General features: G+C 46.0%; 1 protein-coding gene across 8 annotated transcripts in view; it reads left to right on the top strand.

The window, feature by feature from the left end:
- Nucleotides 1-13,898, top strand: part of CACNA1C (calcium voltage-gated channel subunit alpha1 C) — a 440,223-nt gene that overhangs the window by 405,344 nt on the left and 20,981 nt on the right. For all 8 annotated transcript variants that reach the window (XM_030480605.1, XM_030480603.1, XM_030480597.1 and 5 more), the window contains 7 exons: nt 35-163; nt 3,753-3,818; nt 6,917-7,008; nt 7,801-7,966; nt 8,845-8,972; nt 10,634-10,730; nt 12,372-12,474. In XM_030480605.1, the coding sequence (XP_030336465.1) occupies nt 35-163; nt 3,753-3,818; nt 6,917-7,008; nt 7,801-7,966; nt 8,845-8,972; nt 10,634-10,730; nt 12,372-12,474 (781 nt within the window). The remainder of the gene's footprint in view (nt 1-34; nt 164-3,752; nt 3,819-6,916; nt 7,009-7,800; nt 7,967-8,844; nt 8,973-10,633; nt 10,731-12,371; nt 12,475-13,898) is intronic.

Raw genomic sequence — 13,898 nt, 5'->3', positions numbered from 1 at the left:
TTGTAACTCCTGCCTCTGTGCCAATGGCTTCCAGAACGCAGAGGAAAACTCTCGCATCTCAATCACCTTCTTCCGACTCTTCCGCGTGATGCGTCTTGTGAAGCTCCTGAGCCGAGGGGAGGGCATCCGGACACTGCTTTGGACCTTCATCAAATCCTTCCAGGTATTCTTTCAGTTATTTCTAAGTAAGACCTAATTCCTTTTTATTTCCCCTTGGTGACCTCTCATAGAGTGGTTTCACCCAAGTGCCTAAGCTCAAAGTCTGCTGGTCAGAGCTGTGTGCACCAGTGGCACGTTGCACGAATGAGAGTCAAGTAAATGGGGCTTGCAGGGAACAACCGCCTGGTATGAATTTCATCTTTAAAGCATGAGTAATTGCTTGAGACCTTTCTGAACAGCCTTGATAGTTCAGTTCAACTCAATTGCCACCTGCTGTAACCCTTCAACGTCCCCCCTTTTTTTTTTCTATTTTAGCTGTATTTTATATTTGTTGTTTCAAGTGAAAGGCACAGCTATGGGGAAGGCCTGGGTCTCAGTCAAGTTTTTCCCTTAAGCCTTGTTTTGATGATTTCCAGTGAGTATTAGAGGTGTGTGGCCCCCATGCTTTTATCCAGGAAGAATTTCGCCTTTTTGGCCCCATACCTTTGGCTCTGGTAGCAATGCCAAGTTATTAAATTGCTGCCTTTGCCCTGAAGGCAGGTTGCATTTCAATGGTAGGTAAAGTACAAGAGTAGATAGGGGAAGGAAAAGAAAATCAGACTCAATAAGAATCATCACCTCGGGGGGAAAAACAAACACCAAGAGACTGCCGTTTGCTAGAAAACTGCTTCCAAACCAGCCCCTAACCTAGCCATGTATAGAAAAAATGTTAGAGATTAAACATAGCATATTCTTGTATTTTACAAATACTTGACCTGGATTTACTGGGCCAGCACAACCTGGGTGTTAGCTGGGGCAGGTCCGAAGGAAGCATCAGGGAAAGATAGCACAGGAATGCAAATGGTGGTCAAAACATGAGAAAAGATTCAGGACACACCACTGGATAAATGCATGAAAGAGTAACATGCAACATATAAGTCTTGAAACAGCAACCATATATCCCTCAGATGGAGGCTTTGAATGGTTGATAGCATTTGTATTGACTCAAAAGGGAAAGTAGCTGACCCACATTTTAAAACTTAAACTTCACCAGCTGCAACAGAAGCTGGGACCAAAGCGTGCAGTGCTGGGGATCAGCATGACTTCTGTCCCTGTCAGCAGAATTAGAACACGTGTACACCAGGGATCAATCTGGACCTTTTCCACTGCAGCTCTCAGGTGGTCTTGGTAGCCAGACCACCAGGCTCATGCAAAGGACTCTCTTTTTGCACACTCCTTGACTGCCAGAGGATCTAATATTGCACAGTGGTTTTCTGACATATCCATACCACAGTAACTTTTTTCCATTGCTTACATGGTTGCTAACTTCCAGGTTGTTATTTGAGCGGCACCAGTGGGAACAGTTTTGTCTGCATGCATAGGAATGAAATTCCCTTGGCACAGCTCAGCCATCTCTGATGCAGGGGACAGAGTCACACTTTCCAGTTCCTGCTTCTCCTCCCCTTGCCCCTGTGCCCCTCCAACCTCTTTAGCAATAGCTCACTCTTATTCTGAGCTCAGCTTGCCACAACCCTTGGCTGGAGAGGATGAGATGGATGGGAAAGGGAGTTCCTGGTACTTCCCTCCAGTGACCTCCAGACCTCTTTGATTGGAGAGTCACTTTTAGGCAGGGTTGTAGGGTGATGGGAGAAAGTACCAAGGGAGGCATCTTCCACAGCAGGGAGGGGGGAAGACTAAGCATTGCAAGCAAGTGCCTTTTCCATTAGAAGCCTTTAGTCATTTATACCATGGTATTCTCTGCCCAGAGATCCTCCTATTGCAACTACTGGGAGGCTCCTTTGGTAGCTATGAATAGCCGCTGTGCAGAGCTCTTTACTCAGCCACTCCCACTGTCAAAATCTGGGATCCCTGCAGACTCTGTCTGGCATGAGCTCTTCTCTGTGTCCTCACATGCTTCCAGGAAGTGTCAGCTCACACAGGGCAGCCTAATAAGCAATGAACTTAGGCTGGAGTTCACATCCTATTGTAACTACCGTGTGCCCCATGCATGGCGCACAGTGCTTGCAAGTTGGGATACCAGTCAGAGGAGCGGGTGGTGGGAAAATGCTCAGCGGGGTTTCTGCCTGCAGAGATAGCGACAGGGCTCAGGCAGGCGGGTGGGAGGAGTAGGAAGTGAGAGGGGTGCTGAGGGCAAAGCAAGGCCGTGGGAATCACAAGGACAAAGTGGGAGCAGGGAAGGATGGAGGCAGAGAAGGACAGAGCAAGGAGAGTGGAGTATGGGAGGTGTGGAGCTGAAGGACTTGTGAGGACTAAGGGGTACAGATGAGTAAGAAGGTGCATCAGTGGAGGGGAGTGGGCTGTGCAGAAGAACATGGAAAGAAAGTGGAGGGCCAGAGGGCCAGGAGAGGAGACACTTTTCCCATCCACATTTGAAAGATAGAATAACTGGTAAGGTTATGCACCTCCCATCCCGTCTGGACCACAGAATGTTTGGAGCCCAGTTCTGAGCTGGTGTATCTCCACTGATGTTGTGGGGTAACAGATTTGTCCGACCCCATAAAACACAGAAGAATCTGCTCCTGAGCCTCAATATGATATTCTTTCAAGGGTTGAATTTTTGCCATTTTAATATTCAGATCTCTTTGAGATTATTTCTTCAGATTTTAGTCAAATCTCCGTAGTGGACCCAGAAAATTCTGCCTTGATTATTCCTATAGGATTTATCCCTTTTGAATTAAGGCATAAACTTAAAATGTGGGAATAATCTTATATTTAAATAATAATAATGTTGTAGGCTTTTTATACTCTGTGAAATGGAGTGTTGAAAATCCTGATCAGGGGCTTTACTCACATTTTAAGGGCGAATGTGTCTGCCCACTGCCTCTGAAATAAAGTCTGGAAATCTGTGGCCTGAGCACTACATATTTCAAAGGCAACAAAGTAGAAAATTTCTCCTCAAAAGCCTGAGCCTGTGAGGTCCCAGGCTGTGCCCTTGACTCCTGCTACTGGCAGAGGAAACAGATGATAGCACTCAACACTTTGCTAGTTGCACTGGCCTCTTCCTTATGAGGCAGCTCTGCATTTCTTTTTCAGCTCCTGATCACAGACTCTTAGTGCATTGCAGACAGCATCAGAGACACCTAACACTGAACAGGGAACAAAGCTGATGCTCCTTTAGGTGCTTAGGATGGTACTAACCACGACATAGCCATTGTAGCGGAAGACTTGAATTCAGATCTCAGCAGCTGTTGGATTGTTTGCTTCACCAGGCTAGATCCATTAAAAAACACGTGGCCATTAGTGCCAGAATAATACAGGTTGTGAGGGTTTTCTCCTCTTGGTAAGCAGCTGTAGACACTGCTTTTTCCCTCTCTTTCCTTACTCCGTCAAGGGCAGAACTGACTTGAAGGTAGCAGAGCTGCACAATGACGGATGGGAGCAGAAGCACAGCCCGCCTGAGAGGGGAGGGCAAGCAAATGTAGGCTTGGGGAGGCATCTAGTGGCCATCTGGCCAAATTACAGACTCCACGTTTGGGGTCAGCTTCTGCTCAGTTTCCCAAAGCCAGCAGCATGGACCAGGCTCAGTGTGCCGCGCTCGGTGGACACACGGTGTTCTCCCTCTTTCCCTTTTTCTTTCTTTTTTTCATTTCTAGGCTCTCCCCTATGTGGCTCTTTTAATAGTGATGTTGTTCTTCATCTACGCCGTGATCGGGATGCAGGTAAGTGATACCAAAGAGCTAAACTCTGTCTGTCTTCTCCTGTTAAGTTTTGGGAACTGACTTATAAAATAATTAGGTCAATGTGTGGTTGTAGGGGCTTACAAGGATGTTTTCACCCAGTAAGCTAAGATGGCAGCTAGCCTTGCTTGGAAAACATTGTCCACCTATGTACTTCCAACAGGAGCAGAACACACTCCAAAAAAAGAAAAAAAGGAAAAAAAAAAAAAAAGACCCATTTAATGGTAGAATGCAATATGCAAACAGTAAAAGGACCATGACTGCCCTCCACAGTCCGAAAGCAATATTCAGCAGTGGTGGCAAAGGAGATTTACTGCCTTGCTCATTGGTTCAAAATAGTTGTTTCAGTGGTCTGTGCTGCACTGAAGAAACCCAAATCTTCTCTTGCATCATTTTCACACTGGCGTAACTTCCACCAAGTTGTAAAGAGCAGCTTTCGATTTACACCCATGAAGGTAAATACAGGATCAGACCTGACAAACCGACACTCTGTGTTTGTGCCCATTCTTCAGGAAGCTGCATCAATACAATAGCTTATTCAGTTTACAGAAAGAACTTGGAACTGGCCCGAGCATTCACCTGTGCAAGGAACTGTGGTTGCATACAGACTATTGAAGAAAGCATGTGATACAGGCACAGTCTGTGACAGTGCCAGCCTCATTTGCTGCACTGCTTTTCAAACTAAGCTTCGCTTTCCACTTCAGTGTTAACCAAAGATCTCGGACAAGCCAACCATCTGGGACCAAAGCATAGAAAGGCATGGTATAATTGCTTCCAGAGGTCTTCAAACATGACAGGCTTCTTGGTTTCACAATGCTTACAGAATTTGTAACAGAATTCATCTGCCCCCTGTGACCTTGCTTTAATTTGTTTCCTGTTATTATAATCACATATTTTCATAGACTCCATTACTTTGACCCAGTTTAAAAAATAAAACTAGTCTGATCTTGAATTATCACGGGTTAGTTACCTCAATTGCCCCTAGTCATTACAGCTGTCATTTAGTCTACTAGGCTCATACTGCAAACTTGCCAATTTTGCCTTTAATACCTAACTAGCTCAAATGGCCAAGATCTTACAGGATTACCTGTGCTATACAGAAAATCACCTGGGAGTATCACACTAGTGTTATGCAGCTACACAAAGCATTAAAAATAGATTCCAAGCACCCATGTAGATGGGTCTGCAATGATCAGGGCACTGCCAGGGCTAGACATTTTATTCTGTAATTCTATTCCCTTTTCTGTCAGCTACTTCTGAGTTGGCTATTTAATGTCTGGCTTATGTTCAAGCCTCTGTTTAAATCATCTCAGCAGCCTGAGGATCGTACATCTGTCTTTCACATTGATCTCGATTACTAGATCGCTTCCTGCCCTCCTGTCTTCCAATGAGAAAACCATTTTTCTCATCTTCTCTCTTTGCTTAGAGCCCACAGACCTGCTATCATCACTTCTTTGTCCAAATGGCATCTCAGACATTTTGTGTGCTGCTCTCTTGAACCTGCTGACACAGAGAGTTTCCTTACACATAGGGACACGTAGGAAGGAAAATCCTCACTCCATTAAGCAGCTACCTTGGAAGATTAGATGTACCAACTCTGATGAAAGTATAAGAATTTCCCACATAAAGGAGACCTACCACTTTATCTCAGCTGCTGCCCTGACTTGGAGCTTAACAGCTTTCAAGCTTTGCTGCTTAATGTGCTCAAGTGGAAAAACCCAAATTGATGCTGATGCATGAAGCCACTCATATCATGGCCCAAGAGGCACAGACTGGAGAGGCCATGGGAGAGGAACTTCTACCTACAGCTTCTCGTAGGCGCCTAATGTGAAGCACTCTTAGCAGCTGCCACCAGTGCCTTGTGTATGGGGTAATCTGCAGGGTCAAAAGGAAAATCAGGCTTCCAGCATGGGAAGTTCCCTTGCCTACACTCGCCTGAAATGAAAAATATGGGCTGCCTCAGCTCAAACAGCCTCTGAGCATTTAAACTGTCCTCCTGCTCCTCCTCAGTGCAGCTGGGGCAGGGGAGGGCCCACATGTCCATGAGGAATCCCTGCAGAAAGGCTGCCATGTACAAACCTTCCCTCCCATCTGCCGTGGCCTCCGCACCATTGTCCCGGCACTTCTCTCCGCGTCATTGTTTCTCTTGGGGTGTTAATTATTGGCGACATTTGCTGGAAAAGAAGATCCATGTTCTCTCAGAGCTGCTCTGTTCCTGCTGCTTGTTTTGGCTACAAGATTACAGCTCTCAGTCCTTGAGATCTCTGTCACGTTGCTGTTGATGGGGAATAAACAGTCCTGACTTGGCTATGCTGTGCAGAGACCTTTCTGCCAAGCAGGGCTTGTTAGGCTCTCAGTCCCAGTTCCCAAAAGTAACAAAGCTATATAAGACTTTTTCAAAGAAGCCTGAAACTGTCCTGCACTGAGGACTTCACACCCAAGGGCAGGCTCCTAAAAACGTTTGCTGATGGTTGCTGTGGCTGGATGAAACAGTTGCAGCGATGGTTGGTTGGACATGGAAGGAAGCTGTAAGCCATCCTTGTCTGGAAAAATCTAGGTACCACCTTCTCACTGCTGCATTTTGGGGAAGAGGGGGTGGTGTGAAACAAGGGAGGCTACCAGAAGGGCAGGCAGGATGATATCCAAATCCAAGGCAACGTATGTTATGTTGTTTTAGGAAGATTCAAGGCACCCCACAGAGCTGGAAGCTCAAGGCTATCGTTTCCTCCTGGTGAAGACAGATAAACTTTTTCTTTATTGTTACTGATTTCTTTCAGTTGGACTCTCCACATATAAGTGCCTGCTAAAATAAGGCCCCATATCACATATTCATAGTGTATGAAATAAGGAAGTCTTGTTTTAACAAAAGACGCCTCTTGTTACAGAATGAGCGCTTTTCTGATGACAAAGCACAAGCAAGGGAAGTAGCAGCAAATACAAAAGACCTGTGGAAATTATTTTCTTAAGAGAAGAGTAGATTCTGTTAACTATCAGAGCCAGGGTGAGGCCAAGAGCTGCAGGTGACAAGAGGTTTGGGGATTTTGCAGGGCTAACCTGAAAAGACCTCTGCTTTCTGCCAGGTGTTTGGTAAAATTGCGCTGAATGATACCACAGAAATCAACCGCAACAACAACTTCCAGACCTTCCCCCAGGCAGTGCTGCTGCTTTTCAGGTAGGTGTCTGACAGCTCTGGATTGTCAGCCTGGGAGCACGATCCCTCTGCTCTTGGGCACAGCTTATCTCCTTCTACTGTGTCATGCTCACGAGGTGAGTAGAAACATGTTGTCCCTCAGCAGGGGAGCCTAGGAGCTATGTCAGATGACAGGACCAGCCGCTTAAGCCCTGTACGCTGGCCAGCACTCAGTGCTGGCAGGGAGGCAAGTCCTCCTATTCAGAAGTAGCTAGTTTTCAGTGCTATCAAATGTTGATATGCATCACAAACTCCTCCTTTCGTTCAAATGTAGCCAGAATGACTTCCAGCTTATTTTAGCAGGGAAAGGGACATGAACTCCCACTCGTGCTTTGGCACGGCCATGTCCAGCTCAATTTAGCACATCATGCTGCTCCAGCTGTGGCCAGGTGTGTCAGGGTCAGGGAGAGGTGCTGACAGGGTGGAGAGATGGCACAAATTCAACAGCATCTCCTCATTTTCAAGGGTTTTTTTCATGCAATCCATAGACATGTCACACACGTCTCAATGATTCTGGCTGGTTGGAGCACAACAGCCCCATACCCAGGCTATCCAAAGCCATTTAGGAACAACACACTGGTGATGGCAACAAAGCCAAAAAGAGAGTACGCCAGTGTATGTCAAAGCCCAGCTATCAGCCTAACTTGTTCTTAATTGACCCCAGTGGCAAAATTTCCATTAATATTCATGGGAGCAGGAACAGGTTGTTTAATGTGCCAGTCCCTCTCACATCGAAGGTCACTGCTGTCTTCTCTTGCCCTTTGCTGTGCCCAGGTGTGCCACCGGAGAGGCCTGGCAAGAAATCATGTTGGCATGTCTCCCAGACAAGAAGTGTGACCCAGAGTCGGAGCCAGCCAACTCCACTGAAGCCGATCACTCCTGTGGCAGCAGCTTCGCAGTCTTCTATTTCATCAGCTTCTACATGCTCTGTGCCTTCCTGGTGAGTCTGCCCCAGCAACTGAAACCTGTCCTCTGTCAAACTGTGCACAGCACAATAGAAGAGTGATCTCAACAAGGGAAAATCTTCCCGTGGGGTCTTTCCCAGCAGCACCCTTTAAGTGACAACACCCCCTTGGTCTTTGCCATTCCTGTCTCCCTCCCGCTTTGGGGGATGCTCTGCTTCCAAACCAAATCCTCTGTGCACAGCAAAGGATCTTCCCCCCTCCCCCTCAATGAGAAAACCAAATTAGTGCGTTGTGGGCTGTGCTGAGGCTAGCAACGCCTCAGCCACACTTCCCACCTTCCCTCCTACCTTCCTTCTGGCTGCTGAGCAGGTTTTTCCTCCCCTGCCAGCAGCAATGACTGTGAGAATACACATATCCCACTTGCATCTGCTCCATGTTGGCAATGCGGCATTGCTCAGAGCGACAGCACATGCTCTGCAGCTGGCGTCAGTGCGCAAAACTCTCCCAGTGAACAGCAGCAACATTTGAAAAGTTTTGGTCCTGGGCCAGAAGAACGGGCTTTTATCTCAGCCCCACTGCCTTTAGAGGATAAATCCCAGGTTCTTCCACCGCTACTCCATTCTGCTGGGCAAAGACACAGGTAAACAAAAAGCCATCACACCATGTCTAAGCATTAAGCAAATTCGGGCCTCATCCGTTTAGTAGGGAAGAGAAAAATGTGACCAGCTGAGAATATCTCACCTCTGGGATCTTCCCATTCAAACTGAGGGGCTGGCATGGGGGAACAGAGAACCCACGCACAATAGCTTCCTAGTTTTGTAAGTCCAAATCTAGCCCTTAAATGGAGAACCTCGTAAAATCTATTGTTTGTTACCTGTCTCATCCATCAAGTCATCTTTGTCCTTGTTTGCAGATCATCAATCTTTTTGTAGCTGTTATAATGGATAACTTTGATTACCTGACACGGGACTGGTCCATTTTAGGACCACATCACCTGGATGAGTTTAAAAGGATCTGGGCAGAGTATGACCCTGAAGCCAAGTAAGTAACCCAGCCTGGATATCAGAACTCCTCAGGAGAACAGGCCCATTTTTATTTTCTCTAGACCCAGTGCAGTAAGTGCCATGTTCCTCCTGCAGGAACACTTCTTTTTTTTCTGAAAAGAATCCTAAAATAGATACCTCCACAGGGTATTGCTGGCAACTCCATAAGCCAGCTGTGCGAGGATACACACACAAATCTCACTGTTACCTGGCAGGACATTGTTTCACTTTCAGTCAGAGGGAGACATAGAGGGATAAGAGGGATGGGGCAGCAGGAGACTGAGCAAAGGAGGTTAGAGGGTGGGGTTGTTGTTGTGTGTGTTTGGGATATTGAGCTGTGACTCTTCTGTTTGAGTTCCTACTCACAGTAGAGCTGCTGTTCTCAAATCTCCATTCCGTCATATAGGCCCATCACAACCTGTACCTTCACATGGCTGCGGTAGGTTGTCTGCAGGGTTATTCACATCAGCAGACTTGCAGGGATTTAAAGTTACACAAGAACAACTCACACGAGGGCTTAACTGACATTCAGTATTATATGCTCTGTTTAACACATGCTTAGGCTTAAAGTGCATTTAGATCCCTGTGGCATTACAGTACAGTTGACAATTGTAATTGCAAAGCCCCTTTCATAGTGCAAAAACTGTGAAAGAGATCTTGGCGTGAACTAAAAGCAGATCTCTTTAGGAACATAGTGTCAAGATTAATTTGGGCTCAGGTTCTGCAGTATGTGAGGCCATGTCACATTATCAGGGTGATACGTAAATTGAAACCCTTCTTCCCATCCATGGTGACTTCCCATAGAGACTTTTAATATGGATAGGGGATAAGCACAGAATTCTAATAAATAAACTGTTTGCTAACAAAACAGATGCTACTATTTGTGCTTGTTTGAAGGCAAGACTGCAGGGACTGAAGCCATATAATAGATAGCTGCTCAGTCCAAATGACATCCTGTTCCTTCCCATCTATAAATGGGAAGCTCTTTTTTCCCTCTTTCCCATCCATGTCCCAGGCTTGAAGCCCCACCTCCGGCCCTGGTTGCTCTCCTCCCTCCATGGGAGAATTCTTCTTTTGAGATGCCATTTACAGAACTTAAAAGAAACCCAACTGCTTCTGTGAAGGAAGTTTAGTGCTTTGTTTTGCACTATCTCCAATGACAGCCCAAAGCATAAACAAGTATCAAAAGAGAGTGGCTTGGAGCTATTTATATGGGAGGTAAAGCACCAGAAAAAAAGAGATCCTGTGCACCTCTGTGCCTGCTATAGCCCTAAGACCAACAAGTAAATAAGCAGACATAGATTTTGATCGGGTCAGGGGTGGCAGGACAACCCCAAATTGTCTGTTCATGTCTGTCAATGCACTAAGAAACTGCAGCATTCAAAACACTGAAGTCAGTTCTTGCAAGTACTGACTCATGCGTGACTGACAGCTGGGTTTTCTGTGCTAGTAGGAGTTATACGAGTGCTGGGCAAATCCTGAGGAATGCACAATGCAAGAGGCCTGACATAATGCCTTAAGCTATGCCCAGGCATCAGGGAGTTGCAGTGTGGAGCTGCAAAGATCTAGTGATACTTCTAGCTGCATCCACACTCTGCAGGCGGATCAGCAGGTTACCCCGTGGTAAGGATGAGACCCTCACTGTGCTTTCTTCTTTAGGGGACGGATCAAACACTTGGACGTGGTGACACTGCTCCGACGGATTCAGCCACCCCTGGGCTTTGGGAAGCTCTGCCCTCACCGGGTGGCTTGCAAAGTAAGGCACACAGCAGCTTGGGGAAGGCTGGGAAGGCCTGAGGAAGCAGCTAAATAGCCCGCAGTGGCATTTTTATAGCTAACCCTGCTGCTCAGTCTGGGTGCCTCCCAGTCTACTGCCTCTCTGGGCTGGAGGGTCACCAGCAGGTGGGTTTTCTGCTAATCAGAGACATCAGCACACTGCCAGCCCTCTCTGTAGCTAGGAGGGAGCATTCATGCTAACCACAGCTCTCAAATATCGAGCACTGAATCAACCATACATATGTTTGCAGTATCGAACACACATCCCAAGACAGATCAGGGCAGACAGAAATAACAGGGCAAGTAAAAATATCTCTGAGATTTTCCTATTGACTAAGCAGTGCACCAGAACCATAGTGTTATATCTCATTCTTGCTTAAATAACTGACGGATATTAAACAGCACACTGAGCACGGTATTAAAATGCATGAAGGGCAAAGACAGATTTTCTGTGAAAATCACTCGTTTTCTTTAGTTCTGAGTCTCTGGCTATGAAAAAGGACTCTCTAGTGAATAATGACATGTTTATAACCTTTGTGCTTCCTTTGCTTGAAGATCTTTGCTCATGTCCTTGCAAGTCCCAGAGTTCATATATGACACTTGTAGTTGTTCTTTATATTAGTCTCAGAGCAAAATACAAAGCCTGGGGCCTGTACACATAAGTATGTGACTTCTGTGGTCTATTGCCAATCCCTTTCAGTCTGCTGTCAAGCAATTGTTTGTTGTCACGATCTGGTTCAAACCCCCCAGACTGTGACTGCAGTGATAGTGATGGGGGATTACACCCTTTCCTCCAATTTAGTGTTGAACCAGGCCTGTTGCATGAAAGTGGCAGAAGAAAGAGCTCAAACAAAATCAACCCCTGAAAGCTTAAGAGTTCAAATGAAGTCCCTGATGTCTCTTACCTCCTGAGAGAGAAGGAAGGATGTAAGATCTGGTGTCTCTGCTGCATCTGCTTCAGACATATGTTGTTGGTCTCACTGAAGTTCGCCCTGCAGCTGCAACAGTACTCAGCACTCACTCTCCCCTCTCGTCCTACATGGCTTTACAGAATTACTGCAGGGCAGACACAGCCTTGTTTTAATGGGAGAGGGGGAATAGTTGGATAAAGCAGAACAGCTATCAGGTTTGGCTAATCCCCTTTCTTTCAAGCCTGTCACCTAAAAGAAAGATTCTGGCTCTCTGTTTAAATACATTCGAATCAGGCACAGCTTTAGTGCAGGCAGCTTTGCAAGTGCGTTATGAGGTATGAAGAAATCAGTTTGCTCCTCATAAGAAAACAAGGTGTCATTTAAAAGCCAGATGGTTTGGGGACTGGAGCAAATCTCTTGCTGTGTAATACACTTCCTTTCTAACCCAAAGGAAGGTTAGAAAGTGATAGCTACACTGAAGAAAACAGAGTATCTAGCAATGAGAGAGGGACCCCAGGGCAAAAATACCATGGTTGGGACCATTAGTGGATGTGACAAATACTTCTGTAATTGTGTAATTAAATCCACAGGCCATGGATGCTTACATAAGAGGGGTGGTAGGTCTGGAGGGCATCATGAGGGCACAAGGAAGAGCGTGCTTCAGTCTATCTGTTGGCAGTATGATTGTTCTCTTTCTTCTTACTCCGCAGCGCCTTGTTTCCATGAATATGCCACTGAACAGTGATGGGACTGTCATGTTCAATGCCACTCTCTTTGCATTGGTCAGAACAGCACTGAGGATCAAGACAGAAGGTAAGCAGCTTGCTGGCTGCAAGGGTACAAAGGTAGCTGAATGGTGTTCACACCGAAGCGTGCTGAGCTGGAACACAACACTAAGGACATCTGGTGTAAAATGATCCCAGTTACTCATATGCAGCACATGGTACAAAAAACAATGTGAAGATGTTTGGAGAAATATCTTCTAGGGAGAGAACAGTGTTCACCGTTCACTAGAGAGCTGGTGCTTCCCATGGTGTCATCTCAGATTATTGAACATGTCTTTTACAATGGTCTCAAAGTTAAGTTTTAGGTCCATGTCTGCTCAAACAGCAACCAGGGGAAGGAAAAAGGGCAAAGAAGTCTCCCCTTGTACAAACCAGCTGCAGAGCTGGGCCACTTTTTGATTGTTGTTGCTACTGATCTTCCAATCCAAGGGAGGCTAAGCAGGTTGGACTCAAAAGCCTCACCTCACTAAAACTCCTCCTGTGCTTCCATTAGCATGAGTTCATATCACACTATAGTGACAGTAGTGTTGTAGGACTAAAGACAGATGAGAAGCAAAGGGGCTGATAATAGCTTTGCACAGACCAGCAGGTACAGTTTGGGAAAGCAGACAAGATTTTGGGCTCAGCTTGTTCCCTTTGTTGCGCTCTGTCACCTGCTGTAATGAAAGATACTGGTCCTGAGTCAAAACCTGGCTTCATGTACTAATGAGACACTCTAAAAGAGTGTGTAGGTCTGTGATTCAGAGCTAACCACCTCTGCCTCAGGAGTGGCTATATTTCAGGCATGGGAAGGCAGAGACCAGCAGAACCCCAGCTTACTGTGCCAGGATTATACTGACAGCTGAGCCAAAAAAACATGGTAAAATCAAAAAAACATATTAAGATCATGAATGTTGTGCTAAACAGCGTTTAACTGTAGCCAAAGAGGTTCTCCTGAAGAAAGGGACAACCACAACCCCTGTAGGACATCTTGTGTTTTATGAAACAAAGACCCAAAAAGGACTCGATTTTCTTGTCCATCTTTGCCTCAAGCTCTCAGTCATTTCCAGTGAACTCCTGGGAAACCACCTAAAGCCTCAAACTGCTTGCTTTCTTGCGTTAGCAAGATCTTCTAAGTGGTTAGTTAGGGCAGGAGTTTGGAATTAGACCTCCTGAGCCAGACTTCTGCCTTTGATGCTGTCCACCTGTGTCATCCTCAGCAAGTTACTCAGTGTTCCTGTCTTCACTGCATCCTATTAAGAGAGCTACTGCCATGCAGAGCCCTGTGCAGCACACTGAGAAGCCTTAATGCTGAGGAGCAATAAGAAAAGCTGAAGGAACAGCACCTTTAGGAGGACAAGATAGTGGTTCCATACACCTAGAGAAAGAAGAGAGCTTCAATTATAAGGGCTCTGAACGTACATAAATTAAGAAATAAAATTGAAAGTGAGTCGCCTGGGAAGAAATGGGTAT

The sequence above is a fragment of the Strigops habroptila genome, chromosome 3 (genome assembly GCF_004027225.2).
Source record: "Strigops habroptila isolate Jane chromosome 3, bStrHab1.2.pri, whole genome shotgun sequence".
NCBI lineage: Eukaryota > Metazoa > Chordata > Aves > Psittaciformes > Psittacidae > Strigops > Strigops habroptila.
This window is presented reverse-complemented; position numbering and strand designations above follow the sequence as displayed.